Source organism: Podarcis filfolensis (assembly GCF_964270895.1).
Source record: "Podarcis filfolensis genome assembly, chromosome: 17".
NCBI lineage: Eukaryota > Metazoa > Chordata > Lepidosauria > Squamata > Lacertidae > Podarcis > Podarcis filfolensis.
In genome coordinates, this window is record NC_139621.1 from 11,143,422 (window position 1) to 11,171,227 (window position 27,806).

At 45.4% G+C, this 27,806-nt stretch overlaps 1 protein-coding gene across 1 annotated transcript in view; it reads right to left on the bottom strand.

Moving 5' to 3' along the window:
• The window catches only part of LOC310752469 (alpha-2-macroglobulin-like protein 1), a 52,480-nt gene extending 25,900 nt beyond the window's left edge, over positions 1–26,580 (bottom strand). Inside the window, exons 1-14 of the mRNA XM_083592822.1 lie at positions 26,379–26,580; positions 24,314–24,497; positions 18,667–18,714; positions 18,119–18,263; positions 17,726–17,778; positions 16,232–16,252; positions 13,192–13,354; positions 10,633–10,717; positions 8,499–8,625; positions 8,246–8,360; positions 5,679–5,788; positions 4,869–5,033; positions 4,097–4,333; positions 795–858 (exon numbers count right to left, since the gene is read on the bottom strand). Coding sequence (XP_083448948.1) covers positions 795–858; positions 4,097–4,333; positions 4,869–5,033; positions 5,679–5,788; positions 8,246–8,360; positions 8,499–8,625; positions 10,633–10,717; positions 13,192–13,354; positions 16,232–16,252; positions 17,726–17,778; positions 18,119–18,263; positions 18,667–18,714; positions 24,314–24,497; positions 26,379–26,446 — 1,585 coding nt within the window. The 5' untranslated portion in view covers positions 26,447–26,580. The remainder of the gene's footprint in view (positions 1–794; positions 859–4,096; positions 4,334–4,868; positions 5,034–5,678; positions 5,789–8,245; positions 8,361–8,498; positions 8,626–10,632; positions 10,718–13,191; positions 13,355–16,231; positions 16,253–17,725; positions 17,779–18,118; positions 18,264–18,666; positions 18,715–24,313; positions 24,498–26,378) is intronic.
• Positions 26,581–27,806: the final 1,226 nt, after the last annotated feature.

The following is a 27,806-nucleotide window of genomic DNA, read 5'->3' on the forward strand; positions in this document are numbered from 1 at the left end:
ACCCACAGCGCCACCCGTGCCTCTTACACCTTGCCAAACATGCTTCCTCTCCTCACACAACCCCCAAAACTACCAACCCCTCCTCTATACCTTGCAAAATCCACCCACCCCCTCTCCTGAGAACTTGCCAAACCACCCCTTCCTACTACCTTTAGAGCTGTTCCAGTGCCCCTGGAATGCCCACTTCTGTCTCCTGCCTCTGTTTCTCTTCTCATACTCCAAAGCTGCTAAGATGGCTCAGCAGTTCTCAGAAGGCTGTGATCACACTGCAGTTTGCAATGCCACCTATTGGAAGCCAAGCAAACTGCTGCGTGATGACAACCTTACCTTTTTATGATATCTAAACAGAAATACACACACACACGGAGGGACAATTAAAATAGGGAGATTATCTGGGATTTTTCATGTCAGTTCAGATCTTCTGCTGTATAATTGTAATGGGCCAAAGAAGAAAGCAGAACATTAGGACTCAGTTCAGACATAAACTCTTAGGCACCATGTTTTGTGCTATTGTTTTACTAGATCTCATGCTGCTGGCAATGTTTGTCTGATATGATACCTTAATTTGAAATTTTATAGTATTTTTAGCATGGTGTTATTATTTTATTCTGCTCTTATCATAGGTTGCCTTGCAGATCTGAAATGGCCTGTTTGAAAGGTGGGTTTGAAATTGAATAATAACTGAAAGAAACACCAGACCAGGCAGATCAGGTGCACCAAGCATGTTCATCTTGATAACGCCTGTTGCTTCCCATGAGGCTTATTTGATGGAACAGCATAGTTCTCCCACTTACTCTCATCCTGGCCAATTGGCACCTGCTTCTTTCCACTGAAGGCAATCTTCCCTTTGGACACAACCTGCAGGGAGACAATATGTTAGGCCAGGGACAAAAGCAAGAGCCAGCCCTCACCTCTTTGGCACTAGAGATACAGAAAAAGGGAGAGGGGAGTGAGACAGGGAAAGACTAGAGTCATGGATTTTGCTGTAGGAAGACCATAGGCTAGCAGTGAGATTTTGAGATATCTTGAGTTTCGAGGGAGAGAAAGATGTGGTCACAGTACAGATACCATGGCAGTTGCGTGTCTGATATAGGTGTCTGAAAAGACATTTGTCTTATTCACACAATGCATTTTTAGAGAGAACACCTGAGGGCCAAATTACTTGTAGCCCAGGAGATATGGGATCAGGGTCTCCCAATTTTCTAAGAAGAGGAGGAGAAGGAGGAGGAGAACACCAGATCAGAGAGGCGGGGAATACTGATAACTATATATTTTCACCATTATGGCAAATGCAGCTGTGGAAGAAGAAAAATGCTAATTGGGAGAACGGTGCGCTAATTGGGGAAACTTCTGTCCTGGCACCTTAGTCCTGACACACACCCTTTCCACACCATGAATGGCATTCATTCTATTTTATTGCTTTCAGCGCACACACAATGTTATTTCTGAAATGCCCCTGCAGAGCTTAGATGGAAGTGAGGTGGTCAAGGAAGAAGTAAGAGAGTTGTAGCAAGACCCAGAGGACAGAAGACGAATGCTGACAGGAATCAGCTGGGGCTGGAGGAGAGAACAGAGTTGAGATGGGATGGGATGGTCACACGAGCTTTTTCCTCGGCAGCATCTCTGTGTCTGGCCAGCTCCCTGTTTATTGTTACAGTGGTACCTCGGGTTACATACGCTTCAGGATAAGAACAGAAATTGTGCTTCAGCGGCGCAGCGGCAGCAGGAGGCCCCATTAGCTAAAGTGGTGCTTCAGGTTAAGAACAGTTTCAGGTTAAGAACGGACCTCCGGAACGAATTACAATACCACTGTATTGTGATTTTGAAACCCCTATATACTAGGTGTGCATGCGAAGAGCAAAATGCCTTCGCTTCTGAAAAGCAATGGGCCTGTTCATATTATACTGATAACACTAATATCAGCCTTACAAGGTTTAAAAAAGTAACCACAACAAATACTCTTAGACAGGGGTCGGCAAGGTTTACCTCACCTGGGCCGGTTCACTCCCGCAGAGATCACTCTGGGGGCTGGATCACATCTGCGCAGACGCGATTTCCAGCACCGCGGAAGCGAGTCCCCGCTCTGCACTGCACTGGCTTAGCACAGCACGCAGGGACTCATCGAGCGGGTGGCTCGGTTTAGGAGCAGCTCATGGGCCATTTAAATGACCCCCGTGGGCCGCTTGTGGCCCATGGGCCACAGGTTGCCGACCCCTGCTTTTAGATCTCTCTTTTACAATTTAATTTAACCTCAGGTTAGTGGCATCAAACCTTGCCCACTTCCCTTAAATCGTACCTGTCTGCCCCTCCCCAACACACACACACACACACACACACACACACACGACACTTATGGCACTTGACACTTTCATATTTGGATGTTCTGGAGAATATATGCAGGTTTGAACTTCACATATGATATTAAAGGTAAAGGTAAAGGGACCCCTGACCATTAGGTCCAGTCGTGGCCGACTTTGGGGTTGGGGCGCTCATCTCGCTTTATTAGCCGAGGGAGCCAGCGTACAGCTTCCAGGTCATGTGGCCAGCATGACTAAGCTGCTTCTGGCAAACCAGAGCAGTGCACGGAAACGCTGTTTACCTTCCCGCCGGAGCAGTACCTATTTATCTACTTGCACTTTGACGTGCTTTCGAATTGCTAGATTGGCAGGAGCAGGGACCGAGCAATGGGAGCTCACCCCGTCGCGGGGATTCAAACCGCCAACCTTCTGATCGGCAAGCCTAGGCTCTGTGGTTGAACCCACAGCGCCACCCACATCCCTTACACATGATATTCAATCTGATGCAAATCAAGGGCCACTCCAGCCCAGTAGTATTTTATTGGGGGTATATTCCTCAGTGTGTTCTTGACACAGTAATGGTGTGTTAAGGATGGTGGATTTATTCTGTTTTAGTTTGTTCTGCAATGCTTCCACATTATTGCTGTCTGGAGGGGCTATAGCACACCAAAAGAACAAACATAAACCCGAACACTGGTGGTATATAAAGTTACAGGGTTTCAGCAGGAAGTTACAGGATGTGCACTGATTGGAAGTGAAGTGGTGTGACTACCCCAAAACTTTCCAAGTGCAAACAGTATTGTAAATGGGATTGCTTGCAGCCACACAAATAGGATCATGAGCATAAATGGCCATGAATGTGCAACAAAGATGATGTCTTGTTTCTGCCCCTCCCCAAGTTTTCTACTTCTTTCAGGTCAATATTAGTCAGCGGCAAAGTGCCCCATCAACATAAGTCTGAGAAAAATCTCTGCTTGAGGAAAAGCTTTTTTTAGCAGTTTTGGTGGGATGTGAAACACAAGAGCAGTCAAGTACAACATCCCTAGAGTGGACATAAAAAGGGGATGTCTGGACCAGCCAGTCGGAACTTCCTGTTTCCTCCTAGGCTGGGACAGACTTCCTCTACATGTGACCAGAGGTGGGCGTGACCTCACCTATGCAGGTAGCAAAATACCTCAGCAGAGGCTGCCATCTCTCTGACTACATTCGTCAAAGAAGCAACATCTGCTTAGCCTAAGGTGCTCTCTTGACTTCCAGCCAAGAGAGGACAAAGGAGCTGTCTCTTTATGGGATAGATTCCAGGTATATTACTTTTGTAACTTAAGTCTGCCTTCTGGGATCCATCTGTGAACAGAATGAGTGAGTGAGTAAACTCTTTTTATACTTTTATAGAAGATTGTGTCGTGTCTATCTTTTTATGAGGGACTAAAGGGGAAATTACCAAGGATAGTTATTTCAGAGGCTTTAGCGAGTCTGAGCAAACGCATCCGCTGTGCAAGTTTAAAAAGGGGAATGTTACTCTGCTAAATTGTAGAAATTGTTAACACAAGTTGGAAAGGATATAATCAAACAATATATCCTCTCCTGCATCCCTGAACATTCCCACAGTTTTCCTGTTAGTCTTCTGTTTTCTCTCTCTATGCTGAGATTCTTTCCCACCTTCTTTAATATTGTCTCTTCTTCAAGCTTGCATTTTTCTTCTTCTTCCTTTTTTCTTTCCCTCCCCCCCCCCCCCGTACAGGATTTGCTTCTCTTTCTCATATTGCTCCAGGCGTTTCCACCAATTGCTAGACACTCACCAAGTAATAGAAATCTACGTGGTCGGCTTCCGGGCCCAGCTCTTTCCGATCAAGGATGTAATCCACCAGCACTTCCTGGTCTTTTCCACAGGGCAGCTCTTCCTCCACATGCTGTATCTCCAGGAAACTGTTGCTTTCTGAGTAGAAGGGCATCAGCCATACGAAAGCTTCATTCCGTATTGTCTCCAGGAAGTCAAAGGAAATGGCCCCAGGCTGCTTTAAAATAGTGTACCTGCCCTAGAAAGCAAAAAGGGACAGGAGGCGTCAGAAACAAACAATAGGTCAAAGGTTTTTGGTTGGTGACTGAAAGAACCAGATGCACGTCAGAGGTTAAAATACAAAAGAAATTGGAAAGTTAATTGTACTGATGAGTTGTCAATGATGACATAGGTTAATGATAAAAGGAAAGTGTATTAAGGCTCATTTGCAAAAGTTCCAGCAGGCACTTGCATAGGATAAATAAGCAAAAGTGAAAAGGAACAAAAGAAACCCTTTACCGGGTATTTGTTATTTCAAATTATACGCTGCTAGCAACAACAACAAAATAATTTTTCACACACACACACACACACACACACACACACACACACACACTACGGTAACAGAGCTTGGATACAAACCAACCATGATAACACCCCAATCCATGCTAAACATCTTAAGAAAACCACAAACTTACAAATTTAGAAGGGGCACAGCTATGAAAGGGTGTGGCTCTGCGCTTCTGAATTTGCCACTACAATGCTACTCCTTTGCTAATATGCTCATGACTCACCCGTAGAGAAACCGGGGTATCTTTCCATTCTGTTGTGTCCAAGGAGAAAGCAACTTCGCCATTCTCATCTGTGCGGTAAGGAATGTTTGTCTCCACATCATTGATATCGACAGTAAGATAGACCGTCTCATTCTTGAAGGGTGCGTCGTTGATGGTGCATTTCATCTGCAAGAACAAACTGGGAATTAATGCCATGTTAGTCTTCTCTGATGGCAATTAGGTGGGCTATAAGAAGTAACTGGATTTACTGAAACAACTTTCCTCTTTCTTAAATTGGACAAAATATAAATATAATTTGTTAAAAGAGGCTCTTTCAAGTAAAGTTGAATTTAATATATAATTAAGTCTGCAGTCCTGTATGCTGTTGCTGGAAAGTCAGTCCCATTTAACTCAGTGAGGGTGACCTCCAAGCAGACAGATACAGTTTTGCATACTAGGAGGATCTATGAACTAGGTATGCATGCACACCAAAGGCACAAGTCTCTTCACAGAAACAAAAGAGTGGTCTTGGTTCAGAACATTTTCTATAATTTACATCTGACAAATGCTCCTAAATTACATGGCTTTTGGTCATGTAAGCTTGAATATAGAAATTAGCATTTAAACGTCGCTGGACACCCTCCCAGGTGAAAAATTTGTTTATTTCCTTATCTCTTTGCTGCCCCCACTCTTCAAACCTTGAGCATCACCTTTAAAAACATCCTCTCCCCAACCTTCCAATCAGATATTGAGCTATTTTACGCAACTGAGCTGTCTCATCAGCTGTCTGGCTGAGAGAGAGATTGGGCAAAGCTGTATTTAGGACCTCACCTTTCCAGTGTATGGAAATCCATGCTTATAGAATGGATTGAGATTTAGGAACTGCACGTTTGCTACTCTGGCGACAACAGAGAAGCTACCGGTTCCTGCGACTTTCACTCCTGAAAAAGAGAGGTGACATCCTGACTCAGCGCAGCTGTGGGAAGTGTGTGACACCCACCCACCCACACCAGGGAGGAGTAGCAGCATTGTATATAAAGGATGTGTACACTTGTGAAGAAATCTATGGCCTGAGCATGAAAAGCAGTTTGACAGTATATGGGTAAAAATTGTAGGAGAGAGAAACAACAGTGACCTTACTGTCACTGTTCTTGCAGGAGGAGACTGAGAGGAGATATGATGGCCATCTTCAAATACAGTGGTACCTTGGGTTAAGAACTTAATTCGTTCTGGAGGTCTGTTCTTAACCTGAAACTGTTCTTAACCTGAGGTACCGCTTTAGCTAATGGGGCTTCCCGCCGCCGCTGCATCGCTGCTGCGCAATTTCTGTTCTCATCCTGAAGCAAAGTTCTTAACCCAAGGTACTATTTCTGGGTTAGCGGAGTCTGTAACCTGAAGTGTCTGTAATCTGATGTGTCTGTAATGTGAGGTACCACTGTATCTTAAGGGCCGTCACATGGAGGAGGGAGCATGCTTGTTTTCTCCTGCTCTGGAGGGTAGGACTCAAACCAATGGCTTCAAGTTGCAAGAAAGTAGATACCAACTAAACACTTGGAAAAACTTTGCATGGACAGGCGGAGTCCCCAGGTCCCGAGCAGCCCCCCCCCCCGTCATGTGGAATAACGACTCAAGACAACGTGCTATGGGATTAAATTGGCCACAACTTTATTAAATTTCAAATGTGGGTAGGCCTTGGCTCAGGCATTGGGCGTTCTCCCTCCCCAGTCCCCAGCCGGGGACCTAGGGAGCATCAGGGTTATCCAGTGTGTGTGTGTGTGGGGGGGGATGCGCCGCAGGGGAGAGCAATGACAATCTTTCGGCGTACGGTCAAAGCCTCCCTTCAGAAACCCCCTTTAACGGGGAACCCTGGTATCGCCGCCGCAAAGAGGAAGATGGACAAAAGGATTCCACCCAAGGCCTGATACTGCCAAAGTTGTGACGTTTTGCTACGGGAAAGGCGAAACCTGCCAATGCAGAGAAATTCCTTTCCGGCCCTTTGACAGAGACCTTAACGTAGCAGCGCCTGCACACCTGTAAGAAAAGTTAACCTGCAAAACCTGTGAAGAAAAGTTAACCTGCAAAATAAGGCATTAACTGAGGGTGGGTAGGGTGGGAGAAGCTCTGGAGCCAAGTGAGGATTCCCAGGTAAGATCCTCCCTCTATTGTGTGGGCAGGTAATCCCTCCCCCACCTGGCCTAATCTCCTTGGCAACGCTTCCCCCAGGTGGGATTGGACAACTGACTGGGGTAGGCGGAGACCTCCAGGTATCCCACCTGAGGGAAGGCAAAGCCAAGCCTATGCTGAATGGAGCCGCTCCAGATCCAGGGGCTGCGCCCGTCCACGCAAAGGTCGCCCCCCCCGTTTTATGCGGGGAGCGGTCATTCTGACAGTACGAGCTGTTCAGCTGTGGAACAGACTCCCACGAGAGGTGGTGGATTCTCCTTCCTTGAAGGTTTTTAAATAGAGGTTGGATGGCCATCTGTCATGCATGCTTTATCTGAGATTCCTCCATTACAGGGGGTTGGACTAGATGACCGTTGGTGTCCCTTCCAACTTTAAGATTCTATGATTATTATTATATTACTGTTTTTACCCCACCCATCCGACTGGGTTGCCCTAGCCACTCTGGGCAGCTTCCAACATATATAAAAACACAATTAAACATTTAAAAACTTCCCCATTCAGGGCTGCCTTCAGATGGCTCGAGAGTTGGATAGCTCCATACCCTCCAACACTTCTCCAATGAATATAGGGATGTCCTAAGGAAAAGCAGGACATTCTGCGATCAAATCAGAAACTGGGACGACGTCTGTAAATCTGGGACTGTTCCTGGAAGACAGGGACACTTGAAGGATCTGAGGCCCTGAAAATGCACCACACAGAAGCAATGCCCACCTCCCCCAAATCTACTGTTTAAAAACTGTAAAAATGTCGTGAAAGTAGAAAGGGAGAAAGAGAAGATCAAACAAGAGTATGAGGTCTAAAGGAAGGTTAAAGGTAAAGGTAAAGGTACCTCTGACCATTAGGTCCAGTTGTGGCTGACTCTGGGGTTGCGGCACTCATCTTGCTTTATTGGCCGAGGGAGCCAGTGTACAGTTTCCAGGTCATGTGGCCAGCATGACGAAGCCGCTTCTGGCAAACCAAAGCAGCGCACGGAAACACCGTGTACCTTCCCGCCAGAGCGGTACCTATTTATCTATTTGCACTTTGACGTGCTTTCGAACTGCTAGGTTGGCAGGAGCTGGGACCAAGCAACAGGAGCTCACCCCGCCGCGGGGATTCGAACCGCCAACCTTCTGATCGGCAAGTCCTAGGCTCTGTGGTTTAACCCACAGCGCCACCCGCAACCCAAAGGAAGGTTACTAAACATCAAAGCTTCTATTTCCCCATTTCTGTACCTGTTCCTTCTTCTTCAAATTCCGCAGAAAGCTGAACAAAATCCGTATAACCTCTCTCAGGCAGCTTTAAATCGGTTGCATTAATTGTGAAAGAAACATAACCATTCTTGTCTGTCTGAGGAAACAGAGATGAAAAATTATATTTGGAGGCAAAGGCAGCTGCTTAAGGACTCTCATTTTAGAGCCAAGGGCAGCAGAATAGCATTTCAGGGCAGGAGTATGGCCAGTCGTCCCAGCCCTTCAGTTAGCTTACCTGGCCTGTGTAGTGCATTTGAATTGCATCGAGTTGTCTCACTGGCGTATCGTAAAAAAAGTAAAATGATACGTCTCGAGTTACATGTAGGTCTACTTTCCCACGAACAAGCTTCCCATATGTGTACCTGCAGCAGAAGGTGGGAGAACAGTATCATAAAGTAAACCCCCTAAAGCAAACAGTCAGCTTTAATTTGTCTGGGTGGTGGTGGTGGTGGAAATGGAGCTGGTAGCACCAAAAAAACAGAGAGACTTCTTGATTGAACAGTTTATGGTAGGAAAATCACTTTAGGGTGTGTTGTTCACATTACTGCCTTTGAGCACAGCAAAGTTGTGGTACTCCAGCACTTTCCTCCCAGCTGTTCACATAAACACACCTCAAACAGTGTGAGATTTGTTTCTGCTTGTGTAACACACTATGGACATTGACAGGGCAGGGATGTCTTTATCCCATGGGTAGGCAAACCAAGGGCCGTGGGCCAGATCAGGCCCAATTGCCTTTTGGATTCGGCCCGTGGACGGTCCAGGAATCGCCATGTGGATTGCCAGCACGGGCGTTCTCTCCTTCTCCCTCACACAGCGGCAGCAGCGGCGCCTCCTCCCTCCCTCCTCCTGGCTTCTCCTTGCCCTGCCTAGAGGAGGAAGGGGCACAAAACAAATGAAATACCATGAAAATCCCTGAAACGAGAAGTAATCAACTAGAAATATTGTCTTATGGAAATAAACTAAATAATAAAAATCAAAAACTTTAAGGGAAAAAATAGAAAAACCTAAAATTGAACAAAGCCTTAACGGGATCGATTTCTAGTCGATTACTTCTCGTTTCAGGGATTTTCATGGTATTTCATTTGTTTTGTGCAATTTCTCGGTTCCATGACTGTCTTTGTTGAGCGGCGTGCAAAAGGGCTTTGGAGAGGGGCTGGGCTTTGTTGGTGCCAGCAGCAGCAGCGCTCGAGCAGCCGCCATTTTAAGCAGCCCCTCTCCAAAGCCCTTTTGCACGCCGCTCATTGTCCCTCCGCCATCGCCACCGCCAGCCCCTGTTGCTCACAAGACACAGGTAAGCAGCCACCGGGGCTCGTGGTGCTCTTCCATCATTTTTTGTCCAACATATAGTCTGGCCCCCCACAAGGTCTGAGGGACAGTGGACTGGCCCCCTGCTGAAAAAGTTTGCTGATCCCTGCTTTATCCCTATGAAAAGGTGTTTTCATGTCTTGGCTACAGATGAGCTAGGAAAAGCTTCAGGGTTTCCAAGCTGAGTTGAGAAACAACACATCAGCCATTTTATCACAGCAAAGCTCATGCATTTTGGATACGGTAAATGAAAGAGTGGACCAGCCTTAGGGAGAGATTTCCCCCGTGAATTCACACTGAAGGAAAGAACACCTGATCCATAGGTGCCGATTCCCTGGGGCCTTCGGTGTCTGAGCACCCACAAAATTCCCCATGAAGGGCCGGGTACCCACAAATTTTGGTGCCAGGGCCATGCACGCTGCATGGCACCCACAGCCCTGGGCACCCACAGTCGTGGGGCCAAGCTGGAACTCCTGACCTGATCCCACGCTGTCTGAGAAAAGACTGGAGGCAGACATGCCAGAACAATCCTTTTATACCACCCAGAGACTTTCTGAAGGGAATGAAAATTTCACTAGTCGTTATAGCTTTTCGACTCCACAGTTGCGGCAGAATCATTCCCAATAATGTTTCACATACAGATGCAAAGATTACTTGATGGCCTGTTGTGGAGAAATGCAGGAAATGTGGAAAGTATGTGTATGAGGGAGCAGGGAGGGAAGAAGTGGTGCTTGACTTTTTCTGCAAAGTGACAGGAAAGGAAAAGAAGCTTTCTGGACAGACAGACAAACAAAAAACTAGACCATAATTGATAGGTTACTGGAAGGGAAAGAGAGAAAAAAGTGAAAGGAAAGAAGCCAGACTGGAACAAACAGATTTGCTTTACCAAATACCTCAGGTGCTTGGAATATCCTTTTTTTCGTCTGCAATTTAGTCCTCCAGAAACAGAGCAGGAGAAAAGGACACAGTACTGATGTCTGCCTATTTTGTCCTCATTATTGGGGATGAAATATTCTCCATCAACCGTTGGCATGGTCTTTGAGGACACACAAGATTTTGCTCACCTGCCAAGCACTTTGACTTGAACTTCTTCATCTGCTCTGGTGACAAGTTGCAGAAGTTCAAACAGCACTTCAAATTTTGGCAGCACTGCAATGGAGAGGAGAAGAAGAAGAAGAAGAAGAGCAGTAAGGGATGCTTTAAAAAGAAGAAGAAGAAGAATTGGAATAGCAGATTGCTAAAAACACCAAGACCAATAGTTCTGGGGTAATTGCATTTGGTTAAAAGATACGAGAGGAGAACGTTAACTCCAGCAAGTGCTGCTGTCTGGTCAGATTTTGCTTCTGCAGTGTATTTTGATTTTAAAAGCAAATTAACAAAACTCCAAACCAGAAGAGATCCTCTGTATGGATCTTGCATATCATATCTTGCTTGACCCTAAACTGAACTTAAAATGCACACACCTATAGATGTAGGTGCTTTAATTTAGCGGGTGGGTGGAAGGAAAAGGAGGCATTGTTTTGCCTTCCTTCAGGGTCATTTTTTAGCATTATATTATCATAGCCAGCTGGCGATGCAATAAGGTTTTGACCTAACTTTGATCTCCTCGTTTTTCCTCTGTTGCATGTGGGATGGTTGCAAAGTGACAGGTGTCAAATTAGTATGCATTTCTTCACCAACTGTGTTCACTGGGACATTGCATGAGATGCATTTGTGAGCCAGTACAGTGCTTAGAGTGTTTGATAAGGACCAAGGATACCAGAGTTGAACCCGCCCCAAACTCCGCCATGGGTGGGTGACTTTGGACCAATTGTCGCCTCTCAGCCTAACCTACCTCACAGGACTATACAGTCATACCTCGGGTTGAATATGCTTCATGTTGAGCGCATTTGAGTTGCGCTCCATGGCAACCCAGAAGTAACGGAGTGCGTTACTTCTGGGTTTCGCTGCTCATGCATGCGCAGATGCTCAAAATGACGTCACGCGCATACGCAGAATCGGCGAAAAGCAATGTGCGTGTGCGCAGACATGCCGTCGCTAGTGACATTTGCTTCTGGATGCAAACGGGGCTCCGGAACGGATCCCATTCGTATCCAGAGATTCCACTGTATATGCTACCTTGAGCTCATTGAAGGAAAGGTAGGATATAAATGTAGCTCTCTCTCTCTCTCTCTCTCTCTCTCTGTCTGTCTGTCTGTCTCTCTTTAAAATAAGCACCTCACATTTCTACCTCCTCCCAGATCTTTTCTCTAGAACATCACTGCTGCATTTTGTTCCAGGAAAGACAGCAACATATTGAAGAGCTAGTAACCATTCACAATGTCTAGACAGAATTAGCATGGGGAATGAGCATGTGCACAAGGCAACACAAGCAGGAGCCCCCCTGACCCCCCCCTCCACAGTTGTATAGTAAGCCCTCAACTTATGGCGGGGGTTATGTTCCAGTGATCAGCCCGAAACCAAAATCGCATCTAGTCAAAATACATTGGGTTCAATGGTGGGTGAGATCGCCAAAGTCTTTTCCCCCGGACACCTGCCCCCTTTCTGCTCTCCCCCCATTTTATTTTTTTGCCAAGCACATAAAGCTGGATGTGCAAAAGCTAAATGTGTGTAAGTTGCAGGCTTACTGTACAGGCATGAGTCTTTTCTGCAGATGACCTAACGACCAATGTGTAGAGATCCCTGCTGTTGTGTTTGCTTTCTGCATTTTGAACAGCTGAAAATGGCAGTATTGAAAGGGACTTCAGGGCAGGCAAATCTCTCTTCCTTTCAGAAGCGCCAAGTTCACGCACATTGGAAGGAAGCCATGAGGCCTGATGTGGCCCTCCACCAGCATGGGGGCCCGCTACCACAGCAGATGGCCCCATGTATATGAGCAATCTATCCGGAAGATATTTGTATTCCCAGGAGTTGCTGATACGGATGACGTTATGGGCGCCCTGCCAGCCAGATGTTGACCTTTCTTCCAAGTAGCTTCTAATTCCTGCCATACATCTCGGAGAGCAGTCAGCAAAAACCATCCAAGCCCTGCCCCACTTTCTCTCCCATTCCTGCTGCCTCCAAGCATTTAAGCATGGCATTAGGAGTTGGCACTCCAAACTCAGCTATCTCGGCTTCCCAAGACACCGGTGGGGTTAGCTGGTTCAAGACTTGAGCCACTGGCCCCCAAGCATCTGTGCTAGGCCAACCACAGATGTGGCTCTGACTACCCTTTCCTTGCTTAGAGTAATTTCTTCTCCCCCAAAAGGGCATTACTTCTGAATCCTGCCGACATAGGGCCTTCCGCCACAGCAGGGAGGGACGATGGGGCCCTCTGCTGCTGTGGGGAGGCCCGACGGGGCTCAGCCACTCAAGATTGGAAGGACTTAGGCCCATCCCCACATACTTAGGGGTAGGGCTGAGCTGTCCTCAGCCCCATAAACTTGGAACCTAACAATAACAATAACAATTTATTATTTATATGCTACCCATCTGACTGGGTTGTCCCAGCCACTCTGGGCATCTCCCCACAAAGTATTAAAAGCACAACAAAACATCAACCATTAAAAACTTCCCTGAACATATGCTTCCTTTTATTCTTAGAACGATTCTCACAAGCCATGTGGTCTTCCCCAGAAACTTACCATATTCCTCCACAGTGAATACTTTCCTATTTCTGTAGTCCTCTCCCATTTTGAAGGTGTACGATCCCAGGGCCGCTTCCGAGGCCAGAGGGAAAGACAGATCCACAATGCCATGGTGAGGCTTCACGTCTACCCATTGGCCTATTCGGTTCCCATTAGGATCCTGGGATAAGACCAAAAGGACTGTGAGGTTCGTTCGCTTGGCTGCAGCAATAGCAATGTTCACATAACCAGATGAACCACATCCTGAAGGAGGCTGGGTTATCCCAAGAAATGCTCTTGCCTGAGCTCCCGTCCCTGCAAACCATGAGCAGGAGCTGACTAGACTGGCAGTACAGTCATACCTTTGTTCTCGTACAGAATCCGTTCCAGAAGTCCGTTTGACTTCCGGAAATGTTCGAAAACCAAAGTGCGTCTTCCGATTGGCTGCAGGAGCTTCCTGCACTCAACTGGAAGCTGCAGAAGCTGTGGCGGACTTTTGGGTTCCAAAGAATGTTCGCAAACTGGAACACTCACTTCTGGGTTTGCAGCATTCGAGAGCCAAAACGTTTGAGTTGCAAGGCGTTCGACAACCAAGGTATGACTGTAGAGTCAACAAAGATGACAGGACAGTCCTCTATGGCAGCAGTCTTCAACTTTTTCCAACCTGAGACCCACCTTAGTCCTAAGCTGCATTTGGGGTAGGGATAAAGGAATCCTCTCAGTTTCTAACTTTCCCCGATCTTTAGTTCTTGACATTTTCACATTAGATGATGGGGATGATTTTAAAGCCCTTGTGGAAATTTATCAGCATCTTGGTGCAAGTTTCTCCACACATGCACACTTTGGCAAAGCAATTTCTCCTAACGGAATGGATTTGTCTCCATTTGCACCCTTTGGCGTAGCTCAGGGGTGCAAGAGAGAGGCAGCTGCCCCCATCAATAAAAATAAATAAAAATGCATAGCTCAGTTTCTTCCCTCCCCTAACAAAAATCCTGGCTACACCCATGTCTGCACCATATACTTGTTGCACAGAATTGGGGGGTGGCCTTTACGGCCCAACTCCCCAAGGGGCTCAGAGTCCCCTAAGTCCAGAGAAGAAGGCATGGAGGCTATAACCAGTAGAAGAAAAGCAAGGCAGATATTTATTTTTTCTGTTGCAATGGAGTCCCCCTACCCCTGTATAACACATTCAAAACAGTATCATGCCACTATGGCTTCTCCCAAGGAATCCTGGGAACCGTCATTTGTTAAGGGTGCTGAGAGTCCTTATGAGATCCCCTTATTCCCCTCACAGAGCTACCATTCCCAGAGTCATTTAGCAGGCAATCTCTCTTCCCAGGAGACACTCTCTTCCATCCTCGTCTTGCAGCCAAAAGAGACAGATTTCTTTCTCTTCCCTTCTGACTTGGTCCCTCCCCTTCCTCCTGCTGCCACAGCTGAATTCACGCTAATAATATGCATGTATGATGCAGGTGCGCTGCATTTCAAATGACGCTTCCACGCTTACCAATGGAATCTTCCCTTGAAAACCAAAAAACGGCTTTGGGGAGGTGTTTTCTTTTATTGGAACTTGGAAGGGTGACAAAGTTAAATCCCCCCCTCCCTGCCTCCATCCTCACAGTCCTGAGGCTGCCATTTATATAGTAAAAATGTGCATTTTGATTGCATTCAGGCAATTAACATCACATTTAGTTTGCAATAGTTTGGGGGCCAATTCAGAAAGGCAATTGGCATCTTTTTGTGGCGCTTCTCATATTGCTTTAGCAGTTGCTGGCGGGTGTTGGGGTGAATGCAGGCAACCGTTGACCAAATAGTTATTAACATTTACCACAGTGGAGGCATATAACCTTCTGTTGAGTCTTACGACAGGTTGAGGATAATTCCACTATTGTATTGCATCCCATGAATAGGAGAATGCAGAAGTACAGGTGTATGGCTCAGTTCTCATAATTTGGCAGGGAAATATAGACAACTGGCTTATCATGTGGATATCTATGCATGGTGATGTCAGGGACTGGGCTGAGGAGGAATGGTGGGGATCGCCTCCCCTTCCTGAACTGTTATGTACTGAAGTTCTCACCCTGGGCCAGCAGGGGTATACTGTAGATAGTTATGCAAATGAAGGATCGAAAGTGATGTTCAGTGATTGGATAGTTTTAGAAAGTTGCTACAGTAACGTTGTACTAGAGCTCTATATAAGCAGGCTGACTGAGCCCTTCAGCTCAGTTCTGTTCTGGCCTCTGAATAAACAAGAGCTGTTTGAAGAATCGCTGTGTCGTCTGATATGTTCACCCACAACTTAACATGAACGTTCCTGAGAAGAGAAGGACAGTATAGATTTGCAACAGTGGTTTGTGGAAGGGCATAGTTCAGAGGCTGCAGAGGGGAGAAGCTGGGAAATATTGGCAGAGGAACAGCAGGAAGAAGAATAAGCACCAGGGGAGAGAGAGCTGACAGACTCAGTGTCTTTGGAAAGCATTCCTGACCCCCCCCTTTTCCCAGGACCTGGCGTGCATTGAGAGTAGTAGAACAGAAAGCTCAGAGGCAGAAAGCACAGATCAGCCAGAGCAGGGATGACGTAGGATAAGGGAGACTGAGGGGGTGGGACTTGGAGCAACACCAAGTCTCTCTCTGTGAATATTGACTAAACTACTTGGTAAGAACTTTTCTTGTTTATCTGCTTCTTGACTGCCACCGTGGGAGGGATAGGATTCCCTGTAGCCTAACAGGTGGTAAGTACTTAATAAATGACAATGTTCATAGAAAGGGGCAGCTTAGACCTACATTTCACACCCACTGCTCTTTGATGGTATGCCTACTTAAGTTCAAGCCCAAAGCAAATCTATTTTAACAAGAGCAACTCGCAGAAGGGACCATTGGGGTTGTTTTCCCTGTCCAGCAGCCTCTTCAAGCCAAAACTATAGTTCCTAGGTTTACAATTGCAACCATATTACTTTAAATGTGTAGTGTAGACATGCCCTGATGTTCAAGTGGTCTCAAAGGACAGGATGGGAACAGAAGGAAAACATCACAACCAATCCTAGTTACCGGTACTTACTCTGAGCTCTAGCAAAGGGATCTGCAAATGACAAGAGAGAGGGACAAAGTCAGTGTCAATGAGAAACAGAGCAGCTTCCAAGTCCCCCAGCATTCTGTAAAACCAGCCAAGGAAATGACAGTTCTGTCCTGCCTGCACTCTCAGACTGACATTACTAGCAACGTGATAAGATAGCAATTGCAACCCATCTGTGGGCTATAGGAAATGAGGCTGGGTCAGCTGTTTGCCTTGCTTGCCAATCTTCTGCCATAGAATCAGAATTCTAGTATTCCAATTCTAGAATTGGAAGGGACCCTAAGGGTCATCTAGGGTCACCTGCAATGGAAGAATCTCAGCTAAAGCATCCATAAGAGATGGCCATCCAAACTCTGCTTAAAAACCTTCAAGGAAGGAGAGTCCACCACCGCCCAAGGGAGACCGTACCTGCCCCTACAGACCTACATATGTGGGAACATCTGTTCTAGCCCCAGCCCCCATCATGCTGATATTGATCATGTGACCACTAGAGGGCATGTAATGAAAGGGTTCTGGTTGGTGGATGCACCATACAAGTCCCACTATCCGAACTCAGGAAATCGTTTTTTAGGCAAGCGTTCATATAACAAGTTGACGATTTGATTCCTATGGGGAAATTTCCAATGCGTGAAATATTGACCCCAGAATGAAAGGGGAAAATAGGAAAACCATTGGAAACCTTGCAAAAGATAAAGAAGGAAGGGGGGGCCTTTTCCCTTCCTTCCACCATGGTTTATGGTGAAACGGCTGTCGTGAATCAGCAAAACACAAAAAAGTAAGGCTTGTTTAAGGCTGCTTACGTTATTTGTTTACAGCACCACACGCAGGTCTGGCTGTTCAGATCAGTGGCGTAGCGTGGGTTGTCAGCACCCGGGGCAAGGCAAGTAATTTGCGCCCCCTAACCCGTGGATTTGCGCCCCCTAACCCGTGGATTTGCCCTAACCCCAGATGTTGCGCCCGGTGCGGCCGGCCCCCCCTGCACCCCCCACGCTACGCCACTGGTTCAGATCTCTCAGGGGTGGACAACTCTCAAGAGACTGCGATCTACTCAAAGATTTTTTAGGGAGGAGGAAAGCCTCATTTTTGGCGGGGTGCAGGGCAAAAATGTTGACCTTGTTTTAGCTTTTTTGGGGGTACCAGTGATCTACCACAGACATCCAGTAATCACAATCTACCTGTTGGATGTAGATATCTGAGATATCTGAATCTGCAGTTTGTATAGTGAAGTTTGTGTACTAATTCCTCATGTTTCATCACCACTGCAATGCTCCTCAGTGCATTTTAATACAGAGCTAATGTCCCGCAGAGACTCTGGGCCCAATTCACAAGCGAATGGAAGCATGAAAAACTCCTAAAGATGTTCCACCACTTGAGAAATAACAAAGTATTTGTCTCTGGGTCCAGTAAGGAGACCTTCCTGGGCTTATGACATTTTGAGGATTTGATAGTCTGTGATGATAATAAGAGACCAATACTTACAGATTTATTGCGGGCCTTAAATTGATCATCAAGCTGCACAATTCGAAGTTTTACTGAAGGGGGAAAACAAACAAACAGAGAGATTATTCGTTTCTGGTTTTTGTTGTTGCTCCCACATACTTCCTTCATGTTGTTGCATTTTAAAACCAAGGACTAGATTTCCACCCCCTGCTGAATTAGCAAGGCAAATTGTTGATGTCAACTTATTTTTGTATGCAAATCTGTAGAGCATCTGGGCTCTTGAAAGGCACTCGGCTTTGGTTTAATAGCTTAGTTCTTGGAACACTGAGTTTGCTTATTTGATTCCTGTTTGCCGGGAACACCGTTCCATCCCCAAAGATGGGACAGAAGCTGCAGTCTTCTTCCTGGTTCCATGGCCACTCCGATACCCACCTCTCTCTCCAGGCTTGTAAAAGGGCTTGTCTAGATCCATCAGGTTAATTGTGGGAGAGCTCTTGACCTGCACCTTCTTGGAACCCTTAAAGCTCACGCTGTCACCCTGTAGGACTAGGATGTGAACACGGGCCATTTCTCCTTCCTTCACAGTGCCAAAGAGAAAAGCAAAACAGGTTCTAGCAGGAGGACCGAGAACAGAAAAGTATTTTGCAGTAGAGAGGGTATGTCTCAAAAACTGCCCCTTGCTCTTCTACCAACTTTGCTCTCCCCTAGGGATCAGGGAGTCAACACCACACACAAACACACACACTTCCATTTATTACTCCCCCTCCCAATAGATACACATCCCCTTCTCTCTCTTTGCATGTCCATCTTGGTTTTCTCTTTCATCCATGTTCTCTCAGTACAGTTCCACCTCCATCCGCTTCTCTATCCCCTTCTCTTCTCTTCCTCTTAAGTCATTCCCCCCTTCCTCTCTAATTTAAATTCTCCCAGTGCCAAGGGTGCATGAAAGAAAGGGAATGATTGGGAAATGCAAGACTTACCAATGGAATGTAGTAGCTCTGTGTTTTCCGGGCAACAAAGGCTGGTACCTGAAGAGGGCAAGATGGAGGTGTGGGAATGTTAACGATAGTAGGAAATGATATACTGAATAAATATTATCCTTCCTTCACTCACGCTACTGAGTGATGTAGCAGAGCAGATTCCCCTCAATATTGTTGTTGTTGTTGTTTAGTCGTTACCGACTCTTCGTGACCCCATGGACCAGAGCAAGCCAGGCACTCCTGTCTTCCACTGCCTCCCGCAGTTTGGTCAAACTCATGCTGGTAGCTTCGAGAACACTGTCCAACCATCTCATCCTCTGTCGTCCCCTTCTCCTTGTGCCCTCCATCTTTCCCAACATCAGGGTCTTTTCCAGGGAGTCTTCTCTTCTCATAAGGTGGCCAAAGTATTGGAGCCTCAGCTTCAGGATCTGTCCTTCCAGTGAGCACTCAGGGCTGATTTCCTTCAGAATGGATAGGTTTGATCTTCTTGCAGTCCATGGGACTCTCAAGAGTCTCTTTCAACGGACTTCCGGGTTGGCGCCTCCGGCAATGGCAGAGCTCCTCCGATCGGGAGGAACTTGCTCCGTGGAAAGCAGGGTCTGACCGCCACGGCGAAGGCAGAGACCCATTGAAATCACAAGCGGGAGAAGCTTGTGAACCTGGGATTCAGCTGGCACCTTTTGCGCCTCCCCTACTCGTGGGGAAACCCTGTTTTGGGGATCCGGAGCGACGTGGGGTGAGTGGCGCGGTGCTTCGAATTGAATGCTTCTTTCACGGAGTGAAGCCGCATTGCTGTTGCCGGAGAGCGCTGACTTTTTCCTGTGGACAATTGGACTTTAAACAACTACCCGTGAGTAGAATGGAAAATTGGATCCTTAAATACCTTAATTTGGCACCGAAACGGGAAGGTCTTAAACAGGAAGTCCGCCTTCCTCTTTTGTAAATAGATTGAAGCAAAGACGTTACAAGCTAAAGTCTTGGAAAGCCTTTGGTAAAGGATTAAATTTCCATCGGTTAAAATTACAAAACCCCCCTTGGAAGCAGGAGAAGAGGGGGGAAATTTTGGACCTAGCGAGCCTGCAGGAGAGAGTGAAAAATCAAATTACCACTGCTCTGAACCTGGAAAAGGGCTGCCAGAAAGAGTGACGTTTTGGGAGAGTTAATTGACTGTGAACAGAAAGTATTTGACAGCTAGCTAAATAAGAGAAAGATACTGTTTCCATTGTCCTCTTCTGCGTTTAAAAAGGAGGAAAAGTAACTGAAAATTGAAAGTATCTTTTATGGCTTGAGTTGTGTTTGAAAGGACTGATACAAGTGGAGACTGTTTCCCTCTAGAGGGAGCTTTTGAAACTGTTACAGGAGTGTAACTGGGGAATCTCCAGCTGCAAGATAAGAAATTGTGAGAACCAGAGATTGACCTTGGACCATTTAAAAATGTTGACAGGAGAAGCCATAGTGACTGTATTATGCAAGATAAGCTATTCGCTGGAACAGCTTCATAAGAAGACGGATGACATAGCTTTTAAAATTGACAACTTGGGACAAAAAGTGACTAACATGAGACAAAAAGTGAGCACCAATACAGAAATAATTCAGGACTTGGTACAGGAATCTACTTTGGCAGGACAAATTGTGGAGGAGAAGGAGAAAGCTGTTGTTGTTGAACCTAAAGTAATACAAGCGGGATCCTCAGTCTTACAGAAGAAAATTGAGGACTACAAGTTGAGGCCTTTTATGATCGAATCTAGAAAAAGTCAGAATCTGAGGATCGGATCCCGGCCTGGACTGAAGAAGGAAAGTTGGAAAGATCCCTCTATGCAGGGATTAACTGACTTTTGGGACATGGACTTGGGTCTGGAGGAGATTGAAGTTCTGGGGGCCTTTGGATTTGGAGGAATCTTGAAACATGTCCTGAAACACTTTATGGATCTTAGCTTCAACTATGGAAATTTGGCTGACCTGTCCAGAAGGAATAAAAGTATTGTTAGGTTGGAGTCTTCCCGAGATCTGCTCTTTAGCATTAAAGAATATGAAGAAGACCTGCAGAAGGGACCTGGAAAAGAGTTAAGAGCCTCGGACATAAGATCTCCAGGTTGATGGACTATATGGAATTGACAGAAAGGACTGACAGAATCCGAAACCAGGGAGAGGAGATGGTGGAAGAAGATTGGAAAATTTAAAGTTTATATATAGAAATACTGTAAAATTAATGAGTGATAGAAAAATGGTGGAATGAAATTTTATGGCCTTAGCAGAAATGTTATAAGGAGTTAAGCATATATAAGTATTTTAGTCTTAATGGAAAATAAGGTTAAAAATATGTTGAGATATTTATAATATGATAGAAAATAGAGAAAGATGGAAAGGATTTGCTGAAACAATTAATAGAAGTGGAATACAAAAAGGGAGGTGAGAGGAGGTCGAGGAAACAAGGGAATGAAAGATAGAGTATGGAAAAGGTGTGATGTATGTTTTTAAATTGTTTTTGTCTTGTTTTATTTAGGGTTAGGGTTAGGGATAGGGTTTTGTTTAGTTTAGTTTAATGTGTTTAGTTTAATGTGTTTAGGTTGTGTTTTGTATTGTTTATATATTGTATTGTATTGCTTTTTTTCTCTTTTGTTTTTTTCTCTCTCTTGTCTTCTTTTCTTTTCTTTTTCTTTTTTGTAATCTTTAAAAGTAATAAATATTATTTAAAAAAACCCCCAAGAGTCTCCTTCAGCACCAGAATTCAAAAGCATCAATTCTTCGGCGATCAGCCTTCTTTATGGTCCAGCTCTCACTTCCATACTTCACTACTGGGAAAACCATAGCTTTAACTATACGGACCCCTCAATATAGCAGGAAGCTAATTTGCAGATTCGTTTGAATCTCTTTAGTTAAGTAATCCAATATGGCTTGCCCAGATGGATTATTCCTAGTGTCCTCCTTTTATCCCGCTTAAAAGAATAAAGAGACGAGTCTTTCCTTTAAAAGTAACAAGAAGTTTACTCACATTTCAGTTCACGATTTGATCCCTGAAAGGCAGGCTTTACTTAGTAGTTACATAACAAAGTCTGAGTTTGTCTCATATGGAGATTGAGCTCATGTGCTGCTGGCTGGGAGCCAGCAGACAGCAAAATTACATTAAGAGAACAAAATGGCTGCAGGAGAGCAGCATGGCAGCAAGAGATCAGCAAGCAAGAGATCAGCATCAAGAGAGAGAAAATGGCTGCATGACTCGGCTGTTTTATGGAGTCAGCCAGAGCAATGCCCATCTCCCAGATCACATGCAGGGGGAGGATGCTCCAGACCAGTGGAACAGGAAGTTACACTGACTGGAGTAACATCCCCTTGCCTGTGCTCACTCTAGGGAAATAAGGAGTGTTGCACTTGACTTCCAATGGACTATATCCCATAGGAGGGATGGAAGAAAAGGGGTTAAGTATAACAAAGGTAAGAGATTAAAGCAGAAAACATATGAGAAGCATCTGTGAAAACTGGGTAGATTTAACCTATAAAGATGATTTAGTAGAGGAAGCATTGCTTCTTACCATGTTGAAACATATCTGGGCATGGGATATATTTTTGCCATAGAGGAGTTTGGCCAGCTAGTCCTGGGCTCAGTTGAGGCCATTGTCTTCATCCATAAACCTATCCCTGCTCCCCACCCCACCATCATTCCTAGACCCATTCCCACACCTGCCTCTTCACCAGCTCCGTCTGGGAATTTTGCTCCAGCTCTAGCTGCTCTCTGTAAAGGATGTGGTCTTTAATGTATTGGACCGTCTGTGTATAAAATGGGAATGCGTATGTTTGCCTGTCTGCTGGTGCCCTGAAGTTCATAAAACCAAGGCATGGGTGTCCACCATTGCTGGTGTGCCAAAGTGCACATTTCTCTCTTTCCAAAGACAGGAAATCTGAAAACTTCTCTGAGCAGGTGTTCCAAGGGGAGGAGCACATGATTGACAAGGAAGGTCTAGGGGGAAAAGATAGATACCTAGGAGGTGAGTAGATCAAAGTGGCCTCAGGTAACATGCAGAACTTTTTGGTGAGCTTGGGAGGAAGGCTTCAAGAGACAAAGGCCTACTTATGAACAAGGAATCCTACTCAGAGCCTAGTGAATTTAGGGACTCTTTTCAACTAGAGCAATTGGTTTGCACTTAACCAATTTTAATTTGTTTTTGCTCCAAAGGGAATATTCTGTAATTTCTCTGTAACATTTGCATGCTTTATACTTCATCGCTTCCTGCTGCTCCCATTCATCCTACACACTATTTTCCTGTTCCTGTGTGATCTTTGATTATTCCAAACACTCTCAAAACTTGCAGTTTTACAGCTGAGCCCGGCTTCAGCTGGGGAGGGCAGGATGTAATAAAATTTATTTATTTATTTTTATTATTATTATCACCCTACCTAAGGAGGCTTCAGAGAGACCCCTGGGAAATTTTGTAGGCTGTTTGGTAATGAGCAGCCTGGCAAATAATTGATCTCTTAATCTCTTATTGGCAGTGAGTACAAGAGAGGGGCATGCACTATTGTGGCTAGGTATCCCTTCCGCAGGTGGTCCAGGATGTAGGGTGGATTAGACATGGCTTTTCTCTGACTTTATTGATATTGATATTGTGTTTATATATTGATATTATTTATGCATTTTTTATTTTAATGCAAATCATTTGACATAGTTTTTTATTGCACTTATTATGCTTGTATAAATTTATGCATTTTTACTTATTTATTGTATTTTATCTATTGTAAGGGACATGGGTAGTGCTGTGGGTTAAACCACAGAGCCTAGGACTTGCCGATCAAAATGTTGGCGGTTCAAATCCCCACGACGGGGTGAGTTACTGTTGCTCGGTCCCTGCTCCTACCAACCCAGCAGTTCGAAAGCACGTCAAAGTGCAAGTAGATAAATAGGTACTGCTCCGGCGGGAAGGTAAACAGGGTTTCTGTGCGCTGCTCTGGTTCGCCAGAAGCAGCTTAGTCATGCTGGCCACACGACCCGGAAGCTGTACGCCGGCTCCCTCGGCCAATAAAGCGAGATGAGTGCCGCAACCCCAGAGTCGGCCACGACTGAACCTAATGGTTGGGGGTCCCTTTACTTTTACCTTATCTATTATAAACCACTTTGAGATCTTTGGCTAGTAAGCGGTCTACAAATGGAAATAATAATAACAATAAGGCTATTCTCAGCAGCCTTCACATGGTAGCTCATGACTATGATGCACAAGCAAGATAATGTGAAACAGACTACACACGTGAAATGGATTTTATATTTATAAGATGTAACTGTTTGTAAGGAGGAAAAAGCCGTCAACTGTAAGAGTGGCAAGTGAAGGATGACAACTGGACATTAAATAAGAAATGATGCAGCTACGGGAGGAAATGATCAACATATGTTTGCTACAGGAGCAGGAAACCTGATTTTAAGAAATTGTATTAAATTTAAGTAATTCGGGTTGATTTGTAATAATTTGGAAAATTAATAAAAATAATTTGAAAAACAAAGATAATGTGAAAGAGAGCTCCCTTTGCTGCAGGGGTGTGACCATGCAGATATCATTGACATGCAGATATACAGCTTCCATTATCCCTTATCATTATCCATACTAATTGGGGCAGACGGGAGTTGGAAGCCATTGAGTTGCTTGCAATCTATGAAACTTGCCTGGAAGCTGGTGCATTCATAGGTCCCTGGTTTCTCCACATCCTTCTCGAGCAGGGTGTGGTTCTGCAATGTCATCTCCAATGTTATTTTCAGGTGGACTGTCTCCGGGAGGTTGCTCAGAAGCACACAGAACTCTTCGGTATCCGGATGCTGAATGACTGCCGGGAAGGTCAATAGATAGTGGCTGCAAGAGAAGAAGAAAGGACCATTGAAGAAGTTGCTCTTGGCCTTTAGAGAAGCAGCTAAAAGGACACTCAACTGTTGCTATCTGGTGCAGGGATGGTCAGCTGGCCGCCTGCAAATCACATTCATATACCTGTCAGATTTTAATTGGCTTACCCCTCTCTTTGCCATACAAAGAAGAAGCTTGTTACCTGGAATACCCTCATCTGTTTGGGAAATGAGAAGCTACTGTTGGGGGACCCCAAGGGCCCCAATATGTGATAATGTGGACCCCCGAGTGTGACTGTTAAAAGGGAACTTATAGTATTTAGATCCCATCCTTCCTCCCAAAGGAGCCCAGAACAGCAAACACATCCATAAAATAATATAGTTTTAAAAATCAGTTTTTAAAAAATCTTCTAAAAGCACTTACCATTTTCTTTAAAAGTTAAGAACTTAAAGAAAAAAAACTACACATATACAACCACTGACTCTAACAGCTAATAATATCACAGTGGGCAAATCTTTCAGCCACCGTATGCCTAGGGAATGTTTTTAGATTCTTCCTGAAGGTTAAGAATGAGCAAGACTAGAGAGGGCATTCCACAAAGTGAGAACCACCACCAAGAGGGAACGTATAGTAGCCTATCGCTTTGAGGCTCACTGGAAGGACAGATCGTGAAGCTGAGGCTCCAATACTTTGGCCACCTCATGAGAAGAGAAGACTCCCTGGAAAAGACCCTGATGTTGGGAAAGATGGAGGGCACAAGGAGAAGGGGACGGCAGAGGACGAGATGGTTGGACAGTGTTCTTAAAGCTACTAACATGAGTTTGACCAAACTGTGGGAGGCAGTGGAAGACAGGAGTGCCTGGTGTGCTCTGGTCCAGGGGGTCACAAAGAGTCGGACACGACTAAACTACTGAACAACAACAACAACAACATCGCTTTGAGAAAATGCTGAGAATGCCTTTCGCTTTGCAAGCGCCCATCGCCCCAACGGGGCAGAGAACAGCTAAAATCCTTATCACACTAGCACACAAATGCATGGTACAGAGCACAAAGCACAATAAGCGTTTGCAACAGATCATCCAAGGACATTAGCTAAAGTGGTGCTTCAGGTTAAGAACAGTTTCAGGTTAAGAACGGAGCTCCAGAACGAATTAAGTTCTTAACCCAAGGTACCACTGTACTTGGACTGCAGACCTAGAACATATATAGATCAATTTATACTGAGGCTGTAGATCTATAAAATCTGTACATTTATGTATGGATCTGTCATCCCAGCAGGAGGAATGGATGGTGCACAGCAGCAGCCATGTCAATTTTCCTGTCATGGGTGTTGGGAGGTGGGGTGGCCTGGGAGTGGGGGCTTTGCTGCCTTTGCATGTGGTAGCGGGCAAGGGCTCTGCCTTGTTTGTGAGGGTGAGGCACCCGTAAGCGGCAACTCCGAGGTCTAGCTCCAGCCTTGCTCCGAAAAGTAATGGAAAAAGCCCAGGGAAACAATTTGATGATGACATTCCCCAGAAGAAAAGTGAAAACAAAGAGTAGCAATTTCATAATAACCACCCAAGACCACAATAATTCTGTTTTTATATCTTCCGGAAGTTGCCTGGAGCGGCTGGGGAAACCCAGCCACATGGGCGGGGTATAAATAATAAAATTATTATTATTATTATTATTATTATTATTATTATTATTATTAAGAGCCCTACTGTGGCAAATCAAAAGCCCCTCCAGACCAGCATCCTGTTCTCACAGGAGCCAACTAGATGCTTGGAAGAAGCACCTGAGCACCACAGCATTCTCTCCAATTGTGATCCCCAGCAAGTGGTATTTAGAGGAATATGCACATCCCACTTAAAAATCTGCCCAGGAAATAGAAATGAAAAATAAACATCTTACGGGTCTGAAATGACTGGAGCTGTGAGTGAGAGCAGAGCCAGGGCCCAGAGGAACATAGCTGCCCCCATAGTTAGAGCTGTGATGGGCAGCAGAGATCTCCGTTGGTGCTCAGAACAGCCAGCGCTGGTGTAGAGACCTAAATAGTCGCCCAGTGATTCCTCTGTTCACCCACGAGGCACATGAACTTAATTTCATCTGAGTCAATATTGACTCTCCTCCTCCTCCTCCTCAGAGTAAACACCATATGTCCCTGAGGCTCCTCCCTTCAGCTCCATGCAGGGAGATGGCTGCGACTGTTCAGATGAAAGAGAGACCACTCACTGCTTGCCAGCCTTCAAGGCAAACTGAGAAGGGATTAGAAATGGTGTGAACCAGAATCTGTTGTCTTTGTCCATGGAGACAAGACTACAGATTATCTTGTCTTTTCCCAGTAGTGATGTATAGAAGTGAGAGCTGGACCATAAAGAAGGCTGATCTCCGAAGAATTGATGCTTTTGAATTATGGTGCTGGAGGAAACTCTTGAGATTCCCATGGACTGCAAGAAGATCAAACCGATCCATTCTGAAGGAAATCAGCCCTGAGTGCTCACTGGAAGGACAGATCCTGAAGCTGAGGCTCCAATACTTTGGCCACCTCATGAGAAGAGAAGACTCCCTGGAAAAGACCCTGATGGAGGGCACAAGGAGAAGGGGACGACAGAGGACGAGATGGTTGGACAGTGTCCTCGAAGCTACCAGCATGAGTTTGACCAAACTGCGGGAGGCAGTGGAAGACAGGAGTGCCTGGCTTGCTCTGGTCCATGGGGTCACGACGAGTCGGACACGACTAAACAACAACATCGAACCAGAATCTAAGGAGGGCCAACCAAATGGCAACACATATATACCCGTTTCCCCAGGCCTACAGTGTTTCTGTGATTTCATCACCTGAAGAGGGAAAAGATATTCAGAAACCAAGAATCATCCTATTGAGATATATGATGTGTTCAATGGCTAGATAGGAAATTGGATAACTGTGGGAAATCCTTGGAGGCCTGGGAACCAAAAGGGTAGGGCAATATGTTCATAGAATTGTAGAATTGTAGAGGTGGAAGGGATCTCAAGGGCCATCTAGTCTAACCCCCTGCAATGCAGGAATTTCAGCTAAAGCATCTATGACAGATGGCCAAATGTCCTTCAGACTCCAAAAAAGCTATCCATATTTCCTTTTGGGAGCTTTTTTCTTTTTTTCTTTTTTAAAAAAAAAACTAGAAGATACCCTGGCTTGCAGGTGTGCTACCCAGAACTGATAGAACTTACTTGGCTAAGCAGACAACACCACCTGCACAAGCTCTGCTATCTCCTTTTATTTAGAACTCTTGCAAAATGTGTGCTCAAGATACGGTCTGTGTAGTTTGGATGCAAACCCCCCAATATTTCCCCATCCCC